This window comes from Chanos chanos, chromosome 12 (assembly GCF_902362185.1).
Source record: "Chanos chanos chromosome 12, fChaCha1.1, whole genome shotgun sequence".
NCBI classification, from domain to species: domain Eukaryota; kingdom Metazoa; phylum Chordata; class Actinopteri; order Gonorynchiformes; family Chanidae; genus Chanos; species Chanos chanos.
The window spans coordinates 8,489,451-8,510,070 of record NC_044506.1 but is presented as its reverse complement, the minus strand read 5'-3'; the positions used below and the strand labels follow the sequence as shown (position 1 = coordinate 8,510,070).

The window sequence follows — 20,620 nt, the reverse complement described above, 5'->3', positions numbered from 1 at the left end:
TATTTGAAATATAGAAACGTTTTTGTCATGTTTGTTGACCTTCACAAACCTTTAACATATTTGGGGAGAAAAAAAGCCATAAAAGTAACAGCTTCCATGAAAAAGCTTTTTGACTGCGCCGTCCTGAATACACTAAAATCAAGGCTTGTCTGTATGTATATTGATGTGTGTGTGTGTGTTTTACGATTTGACTGTACAATTTCATCTAGGGCTAGACTGTCGGATGACCAATGTTGTACACTTGGAGATGTTCAGGAAATATCTGTGTAGTCTTTAGCGCATGAAAAGTCAAACGGCTGAGATGTGTTCTTAACGGATGTTGAATTCGACTTGATTTGATGTCTTCCAGGTGGTTGGAGGGAAAATGACAGAGTCTGGTAGACTTTGTGCTTTCATCACTAAAGTGAAGAAGGGAAGTCTAGCAGACACTGTTGGTCACCTCCGACCAGGTACGCTCCCTCACTGAATCCACCATACACTTCAGACTCCATACACCACACACCGGACATATTTCTGTCTAGCTCTGTTGACTGAGGACATATAATGATTTGTTAGAACAGTTGTAACAGTCATATGACTACAAAATATACGATATGTTTTTTTTTCCTGGGCTGAGGAGTCAAAGGAGATGTTTAATGTACAAAGCCATGAAGTATTTCAGTAAATGTGTGAAAATTTAAGCGTTAAAGATGCCAGTTAATCCAGTCCTCAGTTGGTTAAATTGACTTTGCTCCATCTGGAACGCTTAACAAGTCCACCGGCGGATTAAGACCACATTTTCTGTTCTGTGTTTTTTTGTTTTTTTTTTCAGTTGTGTAGTATTAAGACTTTTTTTTTTTTCTTTAAATATTTGCCTTTCATCTCTCTTTTCTCTCCAGGCGATCAGGTTCTGGAATGGAATGGTAGAGTCTTGCAAGGAGCCACATTCAAGGAAGTTTACAATATCATTCTAGAATCCAAGCCAGAACCCCAAGTGGAGCTGGTCGTCTCCCGCCCCATTGGGTTAGTGACTGCTGATGGATGACACCTCTCACGGAACTCCCCACGGAGGCTGGACCTTAATGCGACTCGGCGTCGGGTTGTGTCAGTTTAGGGGCGCTGATCACATTCTGCCAACAGCTAAGCTTTACAAAGAGGAATGACCCGTGGGCCCTCAGGGCGGGAGCAAAATTGTCGCTGTTCCTCTCGATCGCTCTGTAGTCACTGTTGCTTTAGAAGAGCAAGAAGTGTAGTATGGAAACAAATGTATTTCTTATTTTGCATTATATCATATTCTACGTGACTGACGTCACTTGTGAGAGAAATATAAGACATTCAACTAAAAACTAAAAAGTCAATGTTTGTGCTCAGTCTGTGAGCTCATTTCAATAACACGTCTGGCCACACACTCTGTTTTAGCTAAATCATAATAGGTTTGTATAGGAAAGTATGTCACTCATTTCTTGTACTTTTAAGTCTCATTCTGTGTTTCCTTCTCTGCAGTGATATCCCTAGAATACCAGAGAGCACACATGGACAGCTCGAATCAAGTGAGTGTTGCTGTTGTTTTCATGTAAATCATGCAATAGTTAGCCTGTTTTCATTGTAATTTTGGAAAGTCTAGCCAACGAGTGCCCAAGTCTCCCAGGTTACTTTGTCTCCATTTTCATAGTGTGTATTTACAGGTTGCAGGTAGCTTTCGTTCCTCGCTAGTTTTTCTGTTACTAATTCCGAGAGAAAGCTGCGCTTCCCTAATTTCCAAATTGAAGTCTACTCTCTTTGTATCTAGGTTCGAGTTCCTTTGAATCCCAGAAAATGGGACCGTCCATCTCAGTCACCTCCCCCATGAGTCCCGGCATGCTCCGGGACGCCCCCCAGTACCTATCAGGACAGCTGTCAGTAAGTACTCCCTCATCCCTCCTCTCCCCCTAACCGCTCGTCTGTGTGAGGAGAGAGAGGATTAAGGCTACTGTTTGCACATATGGCAGCTTTCAGACTTGGTTTTGGATTTCGGTTGGAGACTTTGACTTCATTAGATCATTCCCCAACTGTTTTCCCTTCAGCAAAAAATCATTTGACTCCTGTTGGTTGTTGTTGCACTTCTTTTTTTTTTTTTTTTTGTCATTCTCAAAGTCTTGCTTCAGGCACAAGGTCAGGACTGTCCTTTGTTCAGGGAATCGCTGACGTTAAATTGGATTGAGTTACTGTATATAAGTATCTAAGAATAAATCTCAAGTTCAAAGAGAACAATAGGATGAGGAAGTTGGTTTTAATACAGTTGCCTCACATAGAGGCTGAAGTGAGAATCATACTGTTCTTGTTTGGGAATCGGAGCTTAGCTGTCTTAGATAGAATCGTTAAACAGAAAATGCACTCCTAGTTTTGAAGCTTGTTACAAGATTGACATAAACTTGGATGAAGAGAAGTTCTGACACAACAGACAAGATAAGACCTTGGCTCCCATCCATTCTGCAAGGCCAGCTAAACTGGAGCCAGCCCAATTTGTCACAGGGCGATATATCATGTTACCTTGTGTGTCTGAGTAATTAATTGCGTTAGGCAAAATTCACGCCTAGGGAAGCCAACTATTGCTTTTCTCGCTGAGGTTTGTCAGGGTACGTGACCATCGTGGATGGAACTCAATTGGAAAATGGGGAATCGGTGGGAGGAAGTCGGTTTACATTGTAGTAATAACTGTCCCAATTTGTTCTTCGGCTTTCATAATAAATCACTCAGTCGTGTGGGTTGGATGGTGTTTCATCCGGCCTCTGATCACAGCAGTAGTGGGTGTGTTCATGTGATTTGGCTGTGAATATCGTTAAGAGAATGAACAGTATGATCTGTGTTGGCTGTTTTCGTATTTCCCGTACGCGTTTGGTTTTACGTGCTGCATATGTTGTGGTGAGCTTCGGTTCCTTTGTTCTGCCTTTTTTTTGTTTCTTTTTTCTTGTAGTTTGTTTTTGCTTTGGAATGAGAGATTTCGTTTAAAATGCTGATATCTGCACTATCCTGGAGCGCACGCACACACACACACACACACAAACTGGTACACACACACACACAAACACACACACACAAACTGGTAGACACGCACGCACGCATGCACACACATACACACACATACATACACACACACACACACACACACACAAACTGGTACGCACACACACACACACACACACACACACACACTCACGCACACACACTCATGCAAATACACACACAGTAGCGTGCTTGCATGCATGCACACATCTAGCCATACACATATACACATATGTTTTGTATTTTTGTATTGCTCATCTGGCTATGTGAATCAGTTTGCTGCAAACTAGCTGTTCAAACAATGGAACATGGCAGTCATAAGAGGCAGAAAATAAGAAGAAGGAAATAAAGAATCTCTCTAGATTTTGTGATTTTCTTTCATATTAACATTACCAAGAGAGAGAGAGAACAACATATTATTGTGTATGATTGCAATGTATCATGAATAATAAGATAACAACAAAAGTATTTTAAGTGATTTATTTGAAGCTAATTACTGTATTGTTCTGTTCTTTGGCCACATTAGAAAATGGTTTTCAGAAAGTCAATAATATATAAGAAACTATATTAGACAAATGCAAAACAAAAAAAGATTCTTGCACTAAAACCTTTTTTTTATTTTTAGTATGTATCTGAATATCACAAATCACCCAGACAGGCTGAATCTCCTCTCAAGACTGTTGGTTTTGTTTTTGTGTGCCTCTGTGCAGTTTTTGGTTTGGTTTTATTGCATTTTTCTTTGTTAATTTTGCTTACCCAGAGTCCATGCCTTAGTAGAAGAACCACGCCTTTTGTCCCTAGGGTCCAGGTAACAGTACCTGTCTGACAGACAGACTCTCTCTCTCTCTCTCTCTGCTCTTTTTCTCTGTTTCCATCTGTCTTCTTTCCTTGTCTCACACATTCATTGCTCTCTCTCTCTCTCCTTCTCTCTCTCTCTCTTTCTCTGAGTATTTGGAAAATGCATAGCAGGAAAATGGCAGCACTTCAGACTTTTAAACCCGTTTACCCCCAACCCCGAGCCCACCTTGCTTATCAAAGTTCTGTTTTCTGTTCTTATGATTGTTCCCGCAAAACACAAAAACCCTCGTCGTTGTTCTACGATTTTAAGACCTTAAACTCCGTGTTGCTAAGGCCTGAAGCCGTTTGCACGATTGCTGACTTCAGTAAGATAGTTTAAAGAGACAATCAGCTATTTGTATGATGTTCCTCTTGCATCTGGCATAAGTCATTTTGACTTTCTTAGTCACTGGGCAGCACAATGAAGTCTCTTGAAATGTTTAAAATAATTCTTAATGAATATTGCTTAATGGGACACATTTGTTTGATTTTTTTTCCCCAAAGAAAAGAAGAATTTTTCAATATATTGAGACTCAAGGTGCTTCCTGGTCCATGAAGGGTTAAATACTGACTGTTTCCAACCCATTAAAATCAGAGGTTTCTATGTACGCGTTAATGAAAATGATCGGAGACAGACGTTTTGAATGTTCAAACACGCTTGGGTACTTGGGTAAATTTCACATTCTATGTCACACTTCGGAGATACAGAGTAATAACCGTCCCATTTTTCAAAATGAGATTGCATTTTCCAAGGAAGTATGATTTACCGTAGCTACCAAGTCCCAAAAGAATGGATAAACAAATTGTACCAGATAAAAATATCACAAAATTTTACCTTCATCTCATTTTAGCATGTTAACAACTACACTTGTAACAAGAGAGTGTGACTGATGTTTTGTTTGGCAAAGAATACATTATAATTTTTATGATAATATTACAGCAGACTTTTTGTGTGCTAACCGAATCTGCCACTGCGGATAAGCGTGGCATTTACTACCCTAGACTCAATGACAGTTTCCCCTCACTGAGGTGGTCTAAGGCTACTGAAATTTCCTTGGCCTTACAAAGAGATTAATTTGGGTGGACGGAAGAGTTACCGAAAAAAACATTCTGACTTTAAAAAAAAAGTTATGGTACAATTTGTTTGGACTTAATCTTCTCCCTGAATTGTATGGCACTGGAAGCTAGCTGGATTGCTCTAGACTGTATCAACTGCTTTCTTTTGCTTTGCTGCATCGTGCATGCACTTAGCACTGGACTATTTTTAGTATAGCGAGTGCTCTGTTAAGACAGAGACCTCTCTTTTCTTTTAGTCCTGGTGATCTCCTACAAAGGATGGGCAACAGCTTTTAAGACATGGGCTTTGTATATCTTACACCACATGGGCTTTGCATAATTTATGTTTTTTTTTAGCTTGTGGTGAAATTTCAGATCATGTGTGTATCACCCATTTCACAGTTATTGCCCATCCTTCACTCCAGTTTTAGAATTTTAGTTTGTAGTCAATCAAAGATGCATGACTAAGGTTTCTGGAGCTTTTTTTTAGGAATGCGTGTTGCCATGCCAACAGCTGCAACCGAGACTTTCAAAGCTGTGTTATTTTGGGTTCACTGAAACCGATTTTTTAAGTAATTTCAAACATTTTGAGGTTTTGCATTTTTGTATTTCTGTCTTTACTTTTGAATGATTCTCTTTAACAGTGTATTTTTTTTTTTGTATGTGTTCATCTAAGTCCCATCTAAGTTAGGATGGATTTAGCCCCCCCCCCCCCCCCCCCCCCCCCGGTTGGCCTCTTGCTGTGAGTCTCCTCATTGGATGAGACAAGCCCTCATCCTTTGGCTAGTAAACGGGGAGTAAATCTCCCATAGTCTAGACTCACAGCGCACAGAGAGCCTAAGACCTCCTGTAGGAGTCTTTGAGGCAGGAGCCGAACATGGAAGCTATGTGAATGCATGAATGGGCTATGTGCCTAATATAAGAGACTGTTTCACAGGAGGTCCCCCTAATGACTCGGTATTAGCTGGCTAACAGTAGAAAGGTGTTTGTTTGCAGTAGAGTCTAAGACATAGATCCCAGTATTTGAGATGTGATAGATTAGCATGTAGTCCTTTTAAGTCAGTAACGTATTAGAAAAAAAAAAAAAAAGTAGTGATGAAGTTTTGAATGTTGTGTTGATTATCCGACGATTAGTATTTGGTTTGTGCTCTAAGGACTTTGCTCTGCCTAGCATGTGAACTCCCAAACAGTGTGTATATAACTGCACGTGACAGCTTCTCTACCACCCTCCACCCCCCCCCTCACTACCACCCACACGGGTTAGTGAACATACCACACTCTTTAAAACCCCTGGGCTTTCCCCGCAGGTAAAATTATGGTATGACAAAGTGGGACACCAGCTCATCGTCACAATCCTGGGAGCGAAAGATCTGCCTTCGAGGGAGGACGGGCGGCCGAGGAATCCCTACGTCAAAATCTACTTCCTGCCCGACAGAAGGTGTGGGCGTGTCGCATCTTTATTGGCCCGTAGTTGGTGTCTCAGTGTGCGGTCTTTTTGCATTTCTTTCTCCGTTCTTCTATGTTTCATCCTCAAATATCAGCACCCCTCATAAATTAGAGATTATAACAACGCTCTAGCAAGTTATCTTTCATTAATGAGCTGGAAATGAACGTTTTATTCTCAAATAATGTAACAACTCATGCGTTTTCAGGCTTTATTGTTCGTAATTAGTGAATCTAAGACAGGTTCTCTGAGAATCCAATCCAGTTAGTCCCTTTTTAAAGGATCTGCCCTATCTTGGTGCACTGTCTTAGTTAACATGCATTTATAAAACTCTCCGAACATTCTTTCTATCAGTGATAAGAGCAAGAGGAGAACGAAAACGGTGAAGAAGTCCCTGGAACCCAAGTGGAACCAGACCTTCATGTATTCGCCGGTGCACAGACGGGAATTCAGGGAACGCATGTTAGAGATCACGCTATGGGACCAAGCACGGGTTCGAGAGGAGGAAAGCGAGTTCCTGGGGGAGGTAAGACGTGTCAGTTTCTTCCCCACGTCTGTAACCACGGCGATTTGCCATTCACATCCGTGGTGAGTTATAGCTTGTGCATGTTAAAGCTCTATCAGAAAAGTACTATTAAGACTTCATTGTGTTCATAGGACATTATGAAAATATACATATGTCATGTCGGGAGTGGCTGCATAAGACTATCTAAAGTACCAATCTGTGTCAATCTGTTGAGATGCCAGAGGGTCTTTTTCAACACTGCAAGCGAGATTAGTGTATGTAAAAGAGAAAAAAAAATACTTGGAACTCACAGCTTGGAAAGGTCACTGACCTGCAAGTCTTTGATGGTGCCCCATTAGTGACTGTCCCAGCATTCGCTTCACTGTTGTATATTATGCATGAGATTGTCCTTCTGTGTTGACAGATCCTGATTGAGCTGGAGACGGCTCTTCTGGACGACCAGCCTCACTGGTACAAGTTACAGACGCACGACCTGTCCTCCATACCTCTGCCCAACCCCTCTCCGCACATGCAGAGACGACTTCTGCACGGAGAGAGCCCCACACGCAGGCTACAGAGTATGTCTCTCACGCTTAAACACACACACACACACACACACACACGTACACGCACACATGGAATCAACAAACACATCCATATACCATACACTGGTGCAAACACATATACACAAAAATACAATGATACTGCAAATGGCCATGAGATTACTGTGGATAGTGGTGTTTGTTTCCAAAAAAAAAACAGCTTTTTTTCTTTTAATTCACTCAAGTTCAAAGCGAACATCTCTTATTTTATTCAGTTCTTGTTCAGGATTTGGACATTAGATCTGAATTATTTTTAAGAAATATTGTGTCTGCTAACAGAATGCTTTTTTTTTTTTCATTTTTGTTTCCTTAAAAAAATAAAACATTAAATCCTTCGCCACACCGACCCTTTTGCTGACAAAGGGCCGTATTATTACAATTCAGGTAATGCTCCACTCTGCCTCCCCGCTCCACACAGCACAGACAGTGTGTGGTCAGCTACCGTGGTCTCTCCCCCCCCCTCTCTCTTTCTTGCTCTCTCTCTCTCTCTCTCTCTCTCTTTTTCTCAAAACTGTGGCTTTTCCCTGCCTCCTCCTCTTTGTTTGATTCTCCCTTTCTCCCTCTGTATTGGAGGACTTTCCCTTTGAGAAGCTCATTTGGAGGCTGATGTAGTTCAGGCTTTCTGCTCCCATCTGAAATAGTTGAGCTGTCACTCTGACTGGGCCTGTGAGTGGATCTGTTTTCTCTCCTGTCAGCTCTCTCATAGTGACTTACATACAGCAAACCCCTTTTTTCATATTGGCTCTCTGTGTATGTATACATATTTATATATGTGTCTGTGTGTATTTAAGTGCTTTGTGCTTTTGCCTCTTGACTGTTCACAACTCATGTCCACAGTGTGTTTGTATTGATCTTTCATATGCTCATGAAGTCCTGTCTTATAGCGGACATAAAATCCTTGTGAATTATGATTTTAAGAGGATTTTAAGAAATCTTTGTGAAAACATTGTTTCAAGGATGCTATCGGCGGATTTGCTGCAAAGAAAGAGAAACACCTTCAGCCATTTTATGTGGAAATCAGTTTGCTGCAGGGCATCAGTGAGTTTGGTTTGTGCTGTAAGGTTGGGCCAGATTAGCCAGGTCTCAATGACCCTGGGCAGGATTACTGAGTTCCTAGTGTTTAAGACAGTCACGTTTGGGTGGTCTGCTCCTACTGTAGTCTTATTAACAACGCTGACAATCTCCTCTCCTCTCCTCTCCTCTCCACCCCCATCCCCCATCTCCACTCTCTCTCTCTCGCTCTCTCTCTCTCTCTCTGTGTCTCTCTTTCTCTCTCCTTCTGTCCTCAGGATCACAGCGTATCAGTGACAGTGAGTTCTCTGATTATGACTGTGAGGACGGAATTGGTGTCATATCAGGTAAAACTGAGTCCCTGTAACATCACACTCATTCAGCAACACGTTCCTGAAGACAGAAACCAGCACAGTATGTGCCCATAATGCCGAGATGATTCAAATACAGAAGCTACCATTTTCAGTTGAATATTCGCCTCATCCTGCAAGACACTGGCTTGTATAGACACCTCTTAGAATTGTTGCAAATAACTCTTAGAAATGTGAGAGATTGTTTTGCATCTCTAAAATTTCATGCACTAATTAGTAAGGTAGATAATAGACATATCTTAACTCTACTAATTATCTGCTTCTGAGGCAGTGTTGGAGGATAAAAGCAGGGAACAATCTGAAGTATTTTTATTTTGTTGTTCAAAAAGGGACAGAGTGTGTGTGTGTGTGTGTGTGTGTGTGTGTGCGTGAGTGTGCGTGTGTGTGTGTTTGTGTGTATGTGTGTATGTGTGTGTGTTTGTGCGTATGTGTGTGTGTGAGTGTGTGAGTGCGTGAGTGTGTGTGTGTTAACACTTGCTGACAGGGTGTGTGTCAGAGGCACAAATCAAATTAAAGGATATTGCCACAGAGCAGATTACTGTGAGAGAATCCCCCCACCTCAGAAGGGGAGAACTTTCTCTTGGCAGAGAGAGAGCAAAGGAATACTCAGAACTGTGGCTCTCCACTACTTCACAGAATAGGGCTCTTATTGCAGACCAATAAGCATGTTATTACCTTACATGTGTCCTTCATAAGACATTGTGTTTAAACACTTTTATGACACTCTTATGCTTTATTAAACTGCTTTTAATAATCTCAGTTCATATCTCGTCTCCATATATCATGTGTGCTACAGCTGCTTTATTGAACACCTGTATGTTAGTCATTTGGTTTATTAATTGTGGACTTGAAACTGTATGTAAGTAAAACTGTTATTGACGATAAATGATTTGTATTTATTTTTAGATAAAAGTGTTATTTATTTATTTATTTATTATGTTCCCAGTTTGTTGATGTTACTTGTCTGCTGTCTTTGCATTTGCTTCGTGTTTTGCTTCAAGTTTTCGATCTTGAAATCTTTTTTTTTGTCATTGTCCAGATTACAGACATAACGGCAGGGATTTCCAGAGCTCCACGCTTTCGGTCCCTGAACAGGTCATGTCGTCCAATCACTGCTCTCGCTCAGACATGATCCGAACGCGATCGCGGTCGCCAAGCGTTCCTCCTCCACAGAGGTAACCATGACAACGGAACTGAATGTAACATCAGGAATGAAACACATGAAGCATTGGGACTAATTATTTGTGTTATGAAGAGACCCATGCCTATTCATGCTGTATACACAGCCCCTCACTACTGCTCTGAATGCCCATTATCTGAGTCACTGAACTGAAACCAGTGCCTGAAATATATATCGTTATGGCATTTTTTACCTGACCAATCAGAAAGATGTTCATGAAGATGTCAATGAAGATGAAATGATGTCAATAATGCAGTAAATATTCAGAAACACACAAAAGTGAACACGTGCGTTTCAACAGATTCTTTGAAGATTAAGAGGTTGTGTTAGTTTAACTTTTTGTCTTCTCAGGATGTTTTTCGAGGATGACAGACTAATTTTCCTTCCTTCCCCAGCCGGAGTTTAGACCATGGCGTGCGGGGTGGACCCTCGCTCTATGGCTCTGGCCGAATAGACCGTCATCGGCTGTCCGAAGACAGATACTCACCTGACAGGTACAGATTCCACAAACACGCTTCACTCATTCCTGGTTTACTCACAAAACAAATACAGTGTCCATGTATTTGTGTTTGTTTCCAATACAGTGGGTTATTCATTTGTTTGTACAGGTTATTAACATGTTTGTACATGGTAACGTCTGTAGTACAGCTCAAAAGTCCTGAAGCTTCGTGAGGACTCTAAGTCTAAGAGCTATGCGCCCATATTGTTTTCAGAAAACTCTTAGAACCATCCTGGTTTTAATGTAGAGTATGGTCACCTCCTACTCCATGGTCCCCCTTGAGTGCCTGGTTGGCAGTCTCTCGTTCTCCTTTTCTCTCTCCCTCGCTCTCCGTGCATTTCTCTGCCTCTTTCTCTGAAATTTCTCACTGTTGTTCTCTTCACTGTTTCTCCCTGAATGTGTCTTCTCTCTCCATCATCCGTCTGTCTATCTCTCCATCTGTCTCTCCGTCATCCGTGTCTTTGTCTCTTTGTTCTCTATTTCCTGTGGTTACAGCCACTATCTTACCCTACCTCCTCGAACCAGACCCAGACAGCCAATCATCGATCCTTCTTACCAGGAACCCAGGTATACTGTTACCTGAGTGTGGCATTCAGCATGGGCCCTCTCCAGCCTCCACCCCAAACCCCTTTTAACTCCAACCCCAACACCACCCCACAGCTGCTCTACTTTACACGTGCATCTAGATGACTGACGTCTTGCCCACAGAAAGTGCTTGTTGACACAAAGCCATTTTGTCTGGTGCTTTTGACAGTTACAATTTAAACACGTCACATCCTTAAAAAAAAAAGACAAAAAAGCTGAAATACTCCTTACTTGTTGCCTTTTAAATTTCTAACGCTAATTTCTTGAGGGAGAATCTTACTTTAATTGTGTGAGGAACATGGGAAATTTTCTCAGGCATAATTGGAATACCACGAAAACTCACTTTGCACGTTTTTGTTCCGTTTCCAAATTTCACAGTCTTCAGCCTCTCTGGGCCAGTAGCAGCACAGTGCGATTTAATGTCTGTCTGCCCTCAACTCTTGTTCTCTATCTGGAACTTTTTGTAGTATTTTAATGTCTGCTTAACATGTGTGTGGGTTTAATCGTTGTTGGTCCAAAGATGCATGAGCACTGTGGTTGTCTGTTGTAAATGTGTGTTCTCTGTTATAGTGCTTAGATTTGATAATTCTTCCAAAAAAAAAGACTACCTTAAATGTGATTTCTTGTTATTTCCCCCCCATTAAAAAACACGTGCAATGCTTGTCAAATGTAGACACTATAAAAAAAAATGCTTTTTGTGTTAACACTTTGCAGGACAAAAACTCAACACAAGACCATGGTTCAGTGGAAAATATATTAATGTACTGTAAGAACAGCCTGTTATCAATAGATGACCAAAGCTCACCTCCAGATGATTCAGTGGCGGTTTCAGTTTTGTGTTTTGCCACCTCCTGCCTCTAGCCCCCTCCCAGGATGGAGATATGAAGAGAGAGAGAGAGAGAGAGACAGAGAAATGCCTACCCCATACTTTACTCTTCCCTGTCTCTTTGTTATGCGTCTCTGGTTTAATCTGACCCTGTGTCATATGGTGTATCTGACCCTGTGTCATATGGTGTATCTGACCCTGTGTCATATGGTGTATCTGACCATGTGTCATATGGTGTCTCTTTGATTGGCAGCAGCGGCCTCACGTACCCCATCTATCGGGAGGACGCGGTCAGGTTACTGCGCTCCACTAGAATGGCCCGCGCGTATTCTGATGGCGCTTACAATAGTCTGGAGAGGTAGTAAACCACTCTTGGTCCACTCCTGTGCTGGTCACCCTCCTCACTGTTATTGTGCTGTGGGTAGTGCAGTTGGTAGTTTTTTATGAAAGTAGTATTCCCTTTTCAACTGTCGATAGTTTTGAGGGAAGTGCAATTTGATTCATTTTTTTTTGTTTTTTGTTTTTTTTTTACTGCAGTTTAACGTAGTTGATACTCTATATCAAGGAACCTGACAATGGATGTTGAGAAATCCATGTACTTTTCAGTTGTGAGATGTTTGACAAATGACAAATGATTCTAATAATCTTTTAAACCTGCATCTATGTAAGGTTATCATCTCTCATCCATTGAGCGTTCTTTCGATTATGCGAATAGCGTTGAGCGTTGGGTTGTTAAGACTCAAATGCATTCCGTATGAATGCCAAAAATGAAACCGATAGATGATATTGAACCGGCTCTTTCCTATAGGCAGAATCCCTCACTCACACCTCCCTCCTCAGTGTGTCCTCAGCTGCACCCACTCCGCTTGCCCACTCTGGCGTATAATGTACTGTTTCTCTGATGCTGTAGCTCAGATGACTGAGTGGGTGGGCGTGCGTTGTTTTGATGACTTGGCATATTTCAGATCTTTTACTATTAAGCCAGCCACACACTATACCTGCTAAGCAAAAAAAAAAACAAAAAACTACACTGCACCATATGTCTCTACTTTTCTAACGGAGCATACTGCCTCAAAAAAAAAAAAGTGCTTTTATCTAGAATTGGCTGTAATTTTTTTTTTTTTTTTTTTGGAGACGTGATTAAATGTGAACGTATAGAGTAGATTCTGACTTTGTGCTGTCCTGTGTTTAGGAGGTTAAGGCGAGATAGGCATATGTCCCTCTACAATGACTCATTTGACTCTCCTGAGAGGTAAATTTTTTTTTTTTAAAAATCTGTCTAGACGTAGCAAATAACACCAAAACGTTAAGCGATAATGTCGCTTGTATTTTTAATAACAAGCGATCAAAGGCTAATGTGCTCAGCTGCTTTTGGTCGCGGTCGGGATTAGCCTTCTAGTGAAAAGCAGATAGCTAGTAAATAGTTATCCTTAGGAGCTTGTAGATCTTTTTTTAGTTGTAAACATACTACAAAATCGTCAGCGTCAATTGCGTTTTGTTTTAGTGTGTTTCACGCTGATTTGGAAAAGTTTAGAGCACTGTTGGTAAACCATCTGATTCTAAAATCCACATCTCTGTCTTGATTTGAAGATATTTCAATGGGCCAAATCATGCTCCCCCAGCATGGCCCAATCATGTTATGAATGGCACCTCTGAGCACTACAGGTAAGAGCTGTCTTAGATGCTGTTTTTTTAGGATGTAGACTTGTGTCAGAGACTCCCGTGAGAATAGGCTACCGTGTAAAACCACACAAATGTACTAGTTCACTCTGTAAAATAGAGTAAGTCACTTTTAGGGTAGACACACATAAATGCCTCAATATCTGCTGCCTCTTGTGACCCCCAGTATAATGTCAGAGGTCATATCACATGGCCCCACTCAATGACTCAGTGGTTGAAACACATTCAAACTGGATACAACAATACAACCAGCTGTATTCTATATGACCACTTATATTCCAGTCTCAATTCAGTTATTACTATTATTATGTCACAAGTCAAATGTTAACATTGAGGTTGGTTTGTTTAGTAGGACATGCCCCAGGATAGAAATTGAGCCTTCCACAGACACAGAAAGGTATCAGCCCAACTAGATGTCAAAAGCTGCTGTAGTTTGTGTTAGAGTAGATGTTAGTTAGTAAAATATGGTAGCTCTTGTAGTTCTATCACATGTGAAAAGTCAGTGTCAGAACGTTTTCTCGAAGCTTTTGATTCGTTTTCATGTATAAACAGTTGAAAGCGCATTTCTCAGATTTCTGGTAAAGATTGTCCTCAGCTTGGACAGAATATAGCTTCTGTGTTTGGATACATTAAAATGCATTTTAAAAAGTGCAAAAAGTGAAAGGCATTTTTAAAAAGTACCGTGAGTCACTAAATGCTCTTCAGTGGGTCTGCAGTGAAGTTTGATTCAATTGATATTTGACATAAATAAGACCTTGAAGAAAAAAAAAACAATTAAAAAAAAAATTCCAGCATGTTATGTAATTCACTTTCTCACCAGTATGCTATAGAGTTCTACATAAGCAGTTAAACTAAAGCAGGCTACCTGTGGATGTAAAAAACATGAATAAAAACATGACACGCGCTTCTGTCGTTGGCATGCAAAGAGAGGACCACGCACCTGAGTTTCCGACTGAAGCAGAGGCATTTGAGGAGGATCTAAGGTAATGTGGTAGTGTAGATGCTGTTTAGAGAGAGACAGAAATACTAGGTCATTGCAGATTTACTCAGAACCGGTGGTGATTGGAGAGTGATCTCCCTCGGTGTGACAGCGTGATGAGCTGAAATGCGGCAGAGCTCGCGTGTGTGAATGTGCTTCTTTCCTTTCCCTTAATGTTTTTTTCTTCAGAGTTTTTAGGAGGTGTCACTCTGGATTCAGAGGGGAAAAAAATCAGCTTTTATTTCTCTCTCTTTTTCTTTCTTTCTTTTTTTTTTAACTCACGTTTCTAATTCAGCGTTTGCCTTTGTTTAATTGATTTGTTTTGGTAATATTTGATCTGTTCATTTCAGTTGGACGTGCCAAAATATCAATCCTCATTTTATTTATTTTATATTCTGCGTTGTCTTTTTTCATTTTTTTTTTTTTTCTTTTCGGAAATCCTGAAAAGCCAACTGCAGCTCAAGCCCACTTCTAACACCATCAGAATTTTCCAGAAATGTGTTTCCTGCCTTATGAGATGTGTTGCTTTAATGTTTTAATGTTTTATTAATGTGTGTGCTTTTCAGCTTAGTCACGTTCTGTATGGTGGCACTGAGCCCTCAGAGCCGGTGTCAGTGGGCATCCTAACTGATTACCCATGATTCCCTGGTGCCCAGCCCTTAGCATGGTTGTCTGACTAACGTTTTTGCAGGTATAGCCGAGGCATGGTGGACAGGCATGATTATCATAGGTCCAGGTCAGCTGACCAGCGGCCTATGATGGATCGTCCTATGTACACCCGCTCTCGATCCACGGAGCGTCCCGAATCCGGCTACATGAGATCAATGCCATCCTTACCATCTGGACGATCTGCCCCTCCCTCACCTGCCTTAACGAGGTGACCCAGACCAATCGCATCGCAAGAACAACTAACCCAAAAAAAAACAAAACAAGCCCCGCCCTTTTGCTCCTCCCCTCACTATGAATGCCCCCTTGCCTTGTATTTTAATTTTTGTGAAAGTCCCGTTCTGTTTTTTGTTTTTTTTTTCCACCCGCATTTGTAGATTAGACACGTAGAAGTGGTAGACGTCACTAAGGTTGTTTTTTTTTTTTATCGTTGTTGTTGTTAATTTGTTTATTTCCACAGTAGACACACTACTTATATTCACTTGCGATATAATGGTGTGGACCTACCATCGTTGTTACTTTTGAGTTTATTTCTCCTAAAGTTTATTTGAACTTTACTAACATTATGATTTTGTTGTTCTGCAGCATCTTCTTTTGGTTCTTGGCATATCCGCTGATAGCTGGGTGCTGAAGGATGGGACTCTTCCTACCCTGAGGCATCTTTGGCTTCTCACTTTCCTTGCAGCTTAAGCAGCCAAACTCAAGCTACATGCCGGCCGTGGCATAACCCTTTGTTTCTGACCTCATAATACCTTTCGAGAATTTGAATTCCGCCCGGCGACATTCAGCTCTTCTCTAAACTGCCCCGCAGCGTATTATTTTAACGCTTGCAGTCGGCGCTCTGTTGATGCGGGGGATATAATTATAGATTATACGTTGTGTTTGTGTCCCTCAAACACAGTAGTACTAAAGCAAATGATAATGCTGTTAAACTGAAGAAAAATCTTTCTTCTGTTTCCCTCATAGTCCCACTAACGTTAATTTAACAAACGCTAACTTGCGATGGAAGCTCGGAAGGTGCTATGAAGATCATTGTATTTACTCTTTTGGTCAATATGCATTTTTAGCTTGTGACTCTGGTTCCATAGCTAAAATGCACATGGCTGTAGCATATTTACCAACTAAACTGCATGTGTTTTTATGGTTAAATATGTGATGTTGATTATGCGTGGTGATTATCATGTTTTGTTGTGTAAAGTTCCGTTTTTTGAAAGACTAAACCCCAATATGAGTTGTGATTTAAGAGTGTATATATTATTTGGATACGGTGATGTACCTTGTTGCTTCTATAACCTGTTGCCTTGTCCCTTTTTTATTACACTAACTTAATTTTTATTGATATGTGCCAAAATATATTGATCAGTATTTGAAGACACTAATATGTGTGCATTGATCAATACTGGAGACCTTTATGAGCATAGCTTGTCTCTCTGATTCTGATACAGAATAATTGTTAACTTTTGTAGTCCTGTGCATTTGGAGTACTGGTGTTGGGTGCTGGCAACTATGTCTTATAACTACAGACCTATATTAGACCTTTAGAAGGTCCACGGACCTCAGTTCTGAAAGACTGAAAAAAAATCACTTCTTACTTTTAAATACCTCTTGCATTTTAAACATTTGCAAGACGAGTCTTCATTCCTCTTCACCGGTGCTTCTTTGATTCGTAAATCTGTTCGATCACTTCTGGATTTAGCAAATAACTGTAATAATCGTTCCTTTGCCTTAGTGTGTTTACCCTCAATATTAAACACGCTTGTGTCCTGCAGAGCGAACCCCCGGGCGGGATCTGTGCAAACCAGCCCAAACAGTACCCCGGTGTCCGGTCGGAGAGGTCGGCAGCTACCGCAGGTCCCACCGAAAGGATCGCTGGACAGAAGTGAGTACAAGTCCAGCCCCGAATGTGACTTCTCAAAGATATCATAGTACCAGTGGACTACCCTATCTCTGCTGCATATCTTACCTAAACTCTGCCTGGTTTGCAGCTAAGAATGTACTTCTTCGTAAGTAGGATTGTTAACAGTTTCACATGACTGCTAATTGTTGATAGATCTGTTACAGATAGATAGATATAAACGGGTAAAATCTTAAAGTCTTCTTTTGTCCTTTTTCTTGAGTACGTGTAAGTTTTGGAGAACGATTCAATTAAACGAACATTGTCAGCGAAGTATGGAAATTGATGCAGCTAAAGAAGAGTTTTTATTGATCCTTTGGTAACACTTGTGCCTAACATCATGGCTTGATTCCCTATCCCTTTTTCCCAGAAGATGGAGAGGGAATGATAGAGCCTTATGAAGGTGTGTAATCACTCCTCTGTGTGCCGTGCTTAAAAGTGTCTCCAGCGTCCGCTCTACTGTGGGCATCGCCGCCACAGATTTCAGCTCTTTCCTGTGCTGGTGTTTTTAAGTGTCCTGCTTACGCTACCTGTTTAGTGTAGTCCTAGCTGGCAGTCTCCTGTTGTCCAGACTAGCTAGCCTTTGTCTGTCGCGTTCCCTGTGTGTCATCGACCTGTTTATGACTGGTTTACGTTGGTGTGGTCTAGTCTGGCCTATCCCTGTGCTATGCCTGTGCTTTAATTAATTAAGTAGAGACAGTTGTATGCCTTAACTGTCAGTGTTTACTTGTACTAAATGTACTTGTTTTAGGTGTCGGGGTGTTTTTGTACTTTAAAATTATTTTCATATTTGAACCAAGGGACACCTGAACACCTTTAAATTTAATGTCTGTGATACCTGTTACCAAAACAACAACACCACAGTTACACTGTACTGCATTGTTTCATACTGTTGTTCTGTAATTCTTGACATGTTGCATTTCCAAGAACTTAATATTGCTCGGTCAATAACACACTATGCTTCTTGTCCTGACGGACACTTAACGTTTAGAGGAACCAGTATCTTTAACAGTATTTTGTAAGATTATAGTGCTCAAAAAGCTCTTTGCACGACATACACTGTCGTAGGACAGCGATTCATCTGTTTTGGACCTGACTATGTGGGTTCATAGGTTAGACTAGCACTAGAGGGATCAGTGTTTTTGAGGTTGTAGGTAAAGTCTGACCCCATGAGGGACAACCTGTAAGATAGGGTACTGTTGAAAGCGTTGTCAAAACCCTCTGTCGGACTGTAGTAACACAACTGTGATATCTGGTTTATACCATATACCGCATTTACTGAGCTGGCTGCTGGAATTTCTACTGGAATATAGTGTCCTCATCTGTCATGTTTGATATTTGTGAGAAAAATGTAACATCTTAGGTACAATACTGTACATGGGTGTTATGTTGTCTGTGTCGGAGCTTTGAGAAGGCTGTTGAATTTTTTTAGTTTTGGTGTTCCGTTGATACTTTTTGATTTTTCAAAAGAGAAACAGTACTGCACTTATGCATGAGGGACTCATTGACATTAGAGGTTTAGTGTCAGATAGATGAAGGTTAGCTGTTGTTTTGACCTTGTGTTTGGTTTGTCTTTCTTGTCTGTTTTTGCTCTCCTGCCTTCATGTGATGGGGCAGCAGGAGCAGCACCTCCTGCCCCCGCCCCTCACCCTGCGCCCCCCTCCGTCCCACACACAGCGGCCGGTAATTTCACTGTGACACATGTTACGGGCTGCGTTTTCACAGGCAAACACAATCAGCCCGATATCCATGAAATTCTGGACTTCCAATATTTAAGCCACATGTTGTACAATGACACTGTTTAAAAATTTCCTTTTCAGTTTTAATACATTCAGAAAGTGACATGAGCAAACAGTGCCAGTCATAAAGGTTTTATGGAATGCTCTGGAAGTATCATGGAATATTTTGGCAGTTTTTGATTGGTTGTGTTTGCTGTGGAGATGAATAAACGTAGCCTGTACCATGTTAAATTCTGACATTTTATGTTGGTAGCTGATAGCCAGTCATAGTTATACTGGGTAGCAGTAGAGGTAGCAGTAGGTAGATTGGTAGAGGCTAGTTATAGAGGAGCGTACACTCACATAGTCTCTCACTCACATCTTATCCCCCGTCTGTCCATCACCTTCATATTAATCCGGCATCTCACTGTACCATGTTTTTTTCTTTTTTTCTTTCTCTTTTTCATTATCCTGTCAAACCATACTGTCTGCATGTCAAGCACCACTGGGGGCGGCACCTGCACCCCCTGCCCCGCCCACTGCACCTTCCCCAGTAACACAATCAATGGCTGGTAATGAGTCAACGACAAACATATTTATACTGAAATAATGTTTATTGAGCATATACAATATTCAGCATTTCATCTGCAGAGTAGTTCCTGAGTCATATTATATCAGAGTGTGTCTCACATTAGAGCTGTCACTGATACATCTTGTCCCATAAAAGTGAATTATTTATTAAAATACAGTTGAATTCAGATCTGTGAAACTGTTCACCGGAGCAGTTTGCTCTTTTCTGTGTACATTTGTTAGTGGTGTGCTGTGTAGTAAATGAGTTAAGTGTGTATGGTTGACATATAGGTTTCAAAGACTTTTATATTATGATATTCTATGAGACACACACCTTCGTTTACATCATCCTCTCCAACTCTTTCATGTTTTGTTTTCTCATTGTCTTGTCTTTCTTTCTTTTCTCAACTTGCTGTGTGTGTTCATCATTATCATCAAAGCTGTAACCGGGGCTCCACCCCCAGCCCAAGCTCCTCCTCCTGCACCTACACATTCCCCTGTCCCCCATGTAGCCCCTCCCCAAGTCCCACCACAAGCCCCTCCCCCCGCACCAGTCCAAGCCCCAGCGCCAGCCCCAGCTCCTCCACAAGCCCCTCCCCCATCCCCAGCTACAGTCCCATCCACATCTGCATCCCCAGCCCCGGCCCCAACCCCAACCTCTACACAAGCCCCTACACAGGCCCCGCCCCTGACGCCACAGGCCTCCGTGTCAGGTGTGTCTGTTCGCTTAGTTAAAGCCAGTGAACTATGGTTGTTAGATCTAAAAACTCAAGTCAATCTAAATCTTATATATGTATTCAGCTACAGGTACTCTATATACATATAATACAGTTGTGGTCGTATAGAGTATATAAAATCATATACAGTTACTTCACATCTCTGGAGCAGACTGTTTTGTAAAGTACTGAATATTATTTCTGTATGTATGTTTGTATGCACGCGTGCATTTATTTATTTATTTAGCTAACAGCCGTTTTGTGTTGTTAGCGATATTGCTTTGAGTGTGAGTTTGTTTTGCTTAATCATGTGTGTGTGATTTTACTCATTCATCTCACTGTCTGTACAATATCCTCCTTAATAAAACAGAGGAGAAGACTGTGGCTCCCCCACCTGTCAATGGGCGGAAAGGCAAGTGTGTGTGTGTGTGTGCATGCGTGTGTGTGTGTGTGTGTATGT

The 20,620-nt window shown here is 41.2% G+C and overlaps 1 protein-coding gene across 1 annotated transcript in view; it reads left to right on the top strand.

Moving 5' to 3' along the window:
• The window catches only part of rims2b (regulating synaptic membrane exocytosis 2b), a 92,370-nt gene that overhangs the window by 45,025 nt on the left and 26,725 nt on the right, over positions 1-20,620 (top strand). The window contains exons 12-24 of the mRNA XM_030788463.1: positions 350-449; positions 879-1,002; positions 1,483-1,529; positions 1,769-1,878; positions 6,222-6,352; positions 6,713-6,884; positions 7,288-7,441; positions 8,755-8,823; positions 9,887-10,022; positions 10,423-10,521; positions 14,732-14,748; positions 15,299-15,473; positions 17,032-17,141. Of these exons, the coding sequence (XP_030644323.1) occupies positions 350-449; positions 879-1,002; positions 1,483-1,529; positions 1,769-1,878; positions 6,222-6,352; positions 6,713-6,884; positions 7,288-7,441; positions 8,755-8,823; positions 9,887-10,022; positions 10,423-10,521; positions 14,732-14,748; positions 15,299-15,473; positions 17,032-17,141 (1,444 nt within the window). The remainder of the gene's footprint in view (positions 1-349; positions 450-878; positions 1,003-1,482; positions 1,530-1,768; positions 1,879-6,221; positions 6,353-6,712; positions 6,885-7,287; positions 7,442-8,754; positions 8,824-9,886; positions 10,023-10,422; positions 10,522-14,731; positions 14,749-15,298; positions 15,474-17,031; positions 17,142-20,620) is intronic.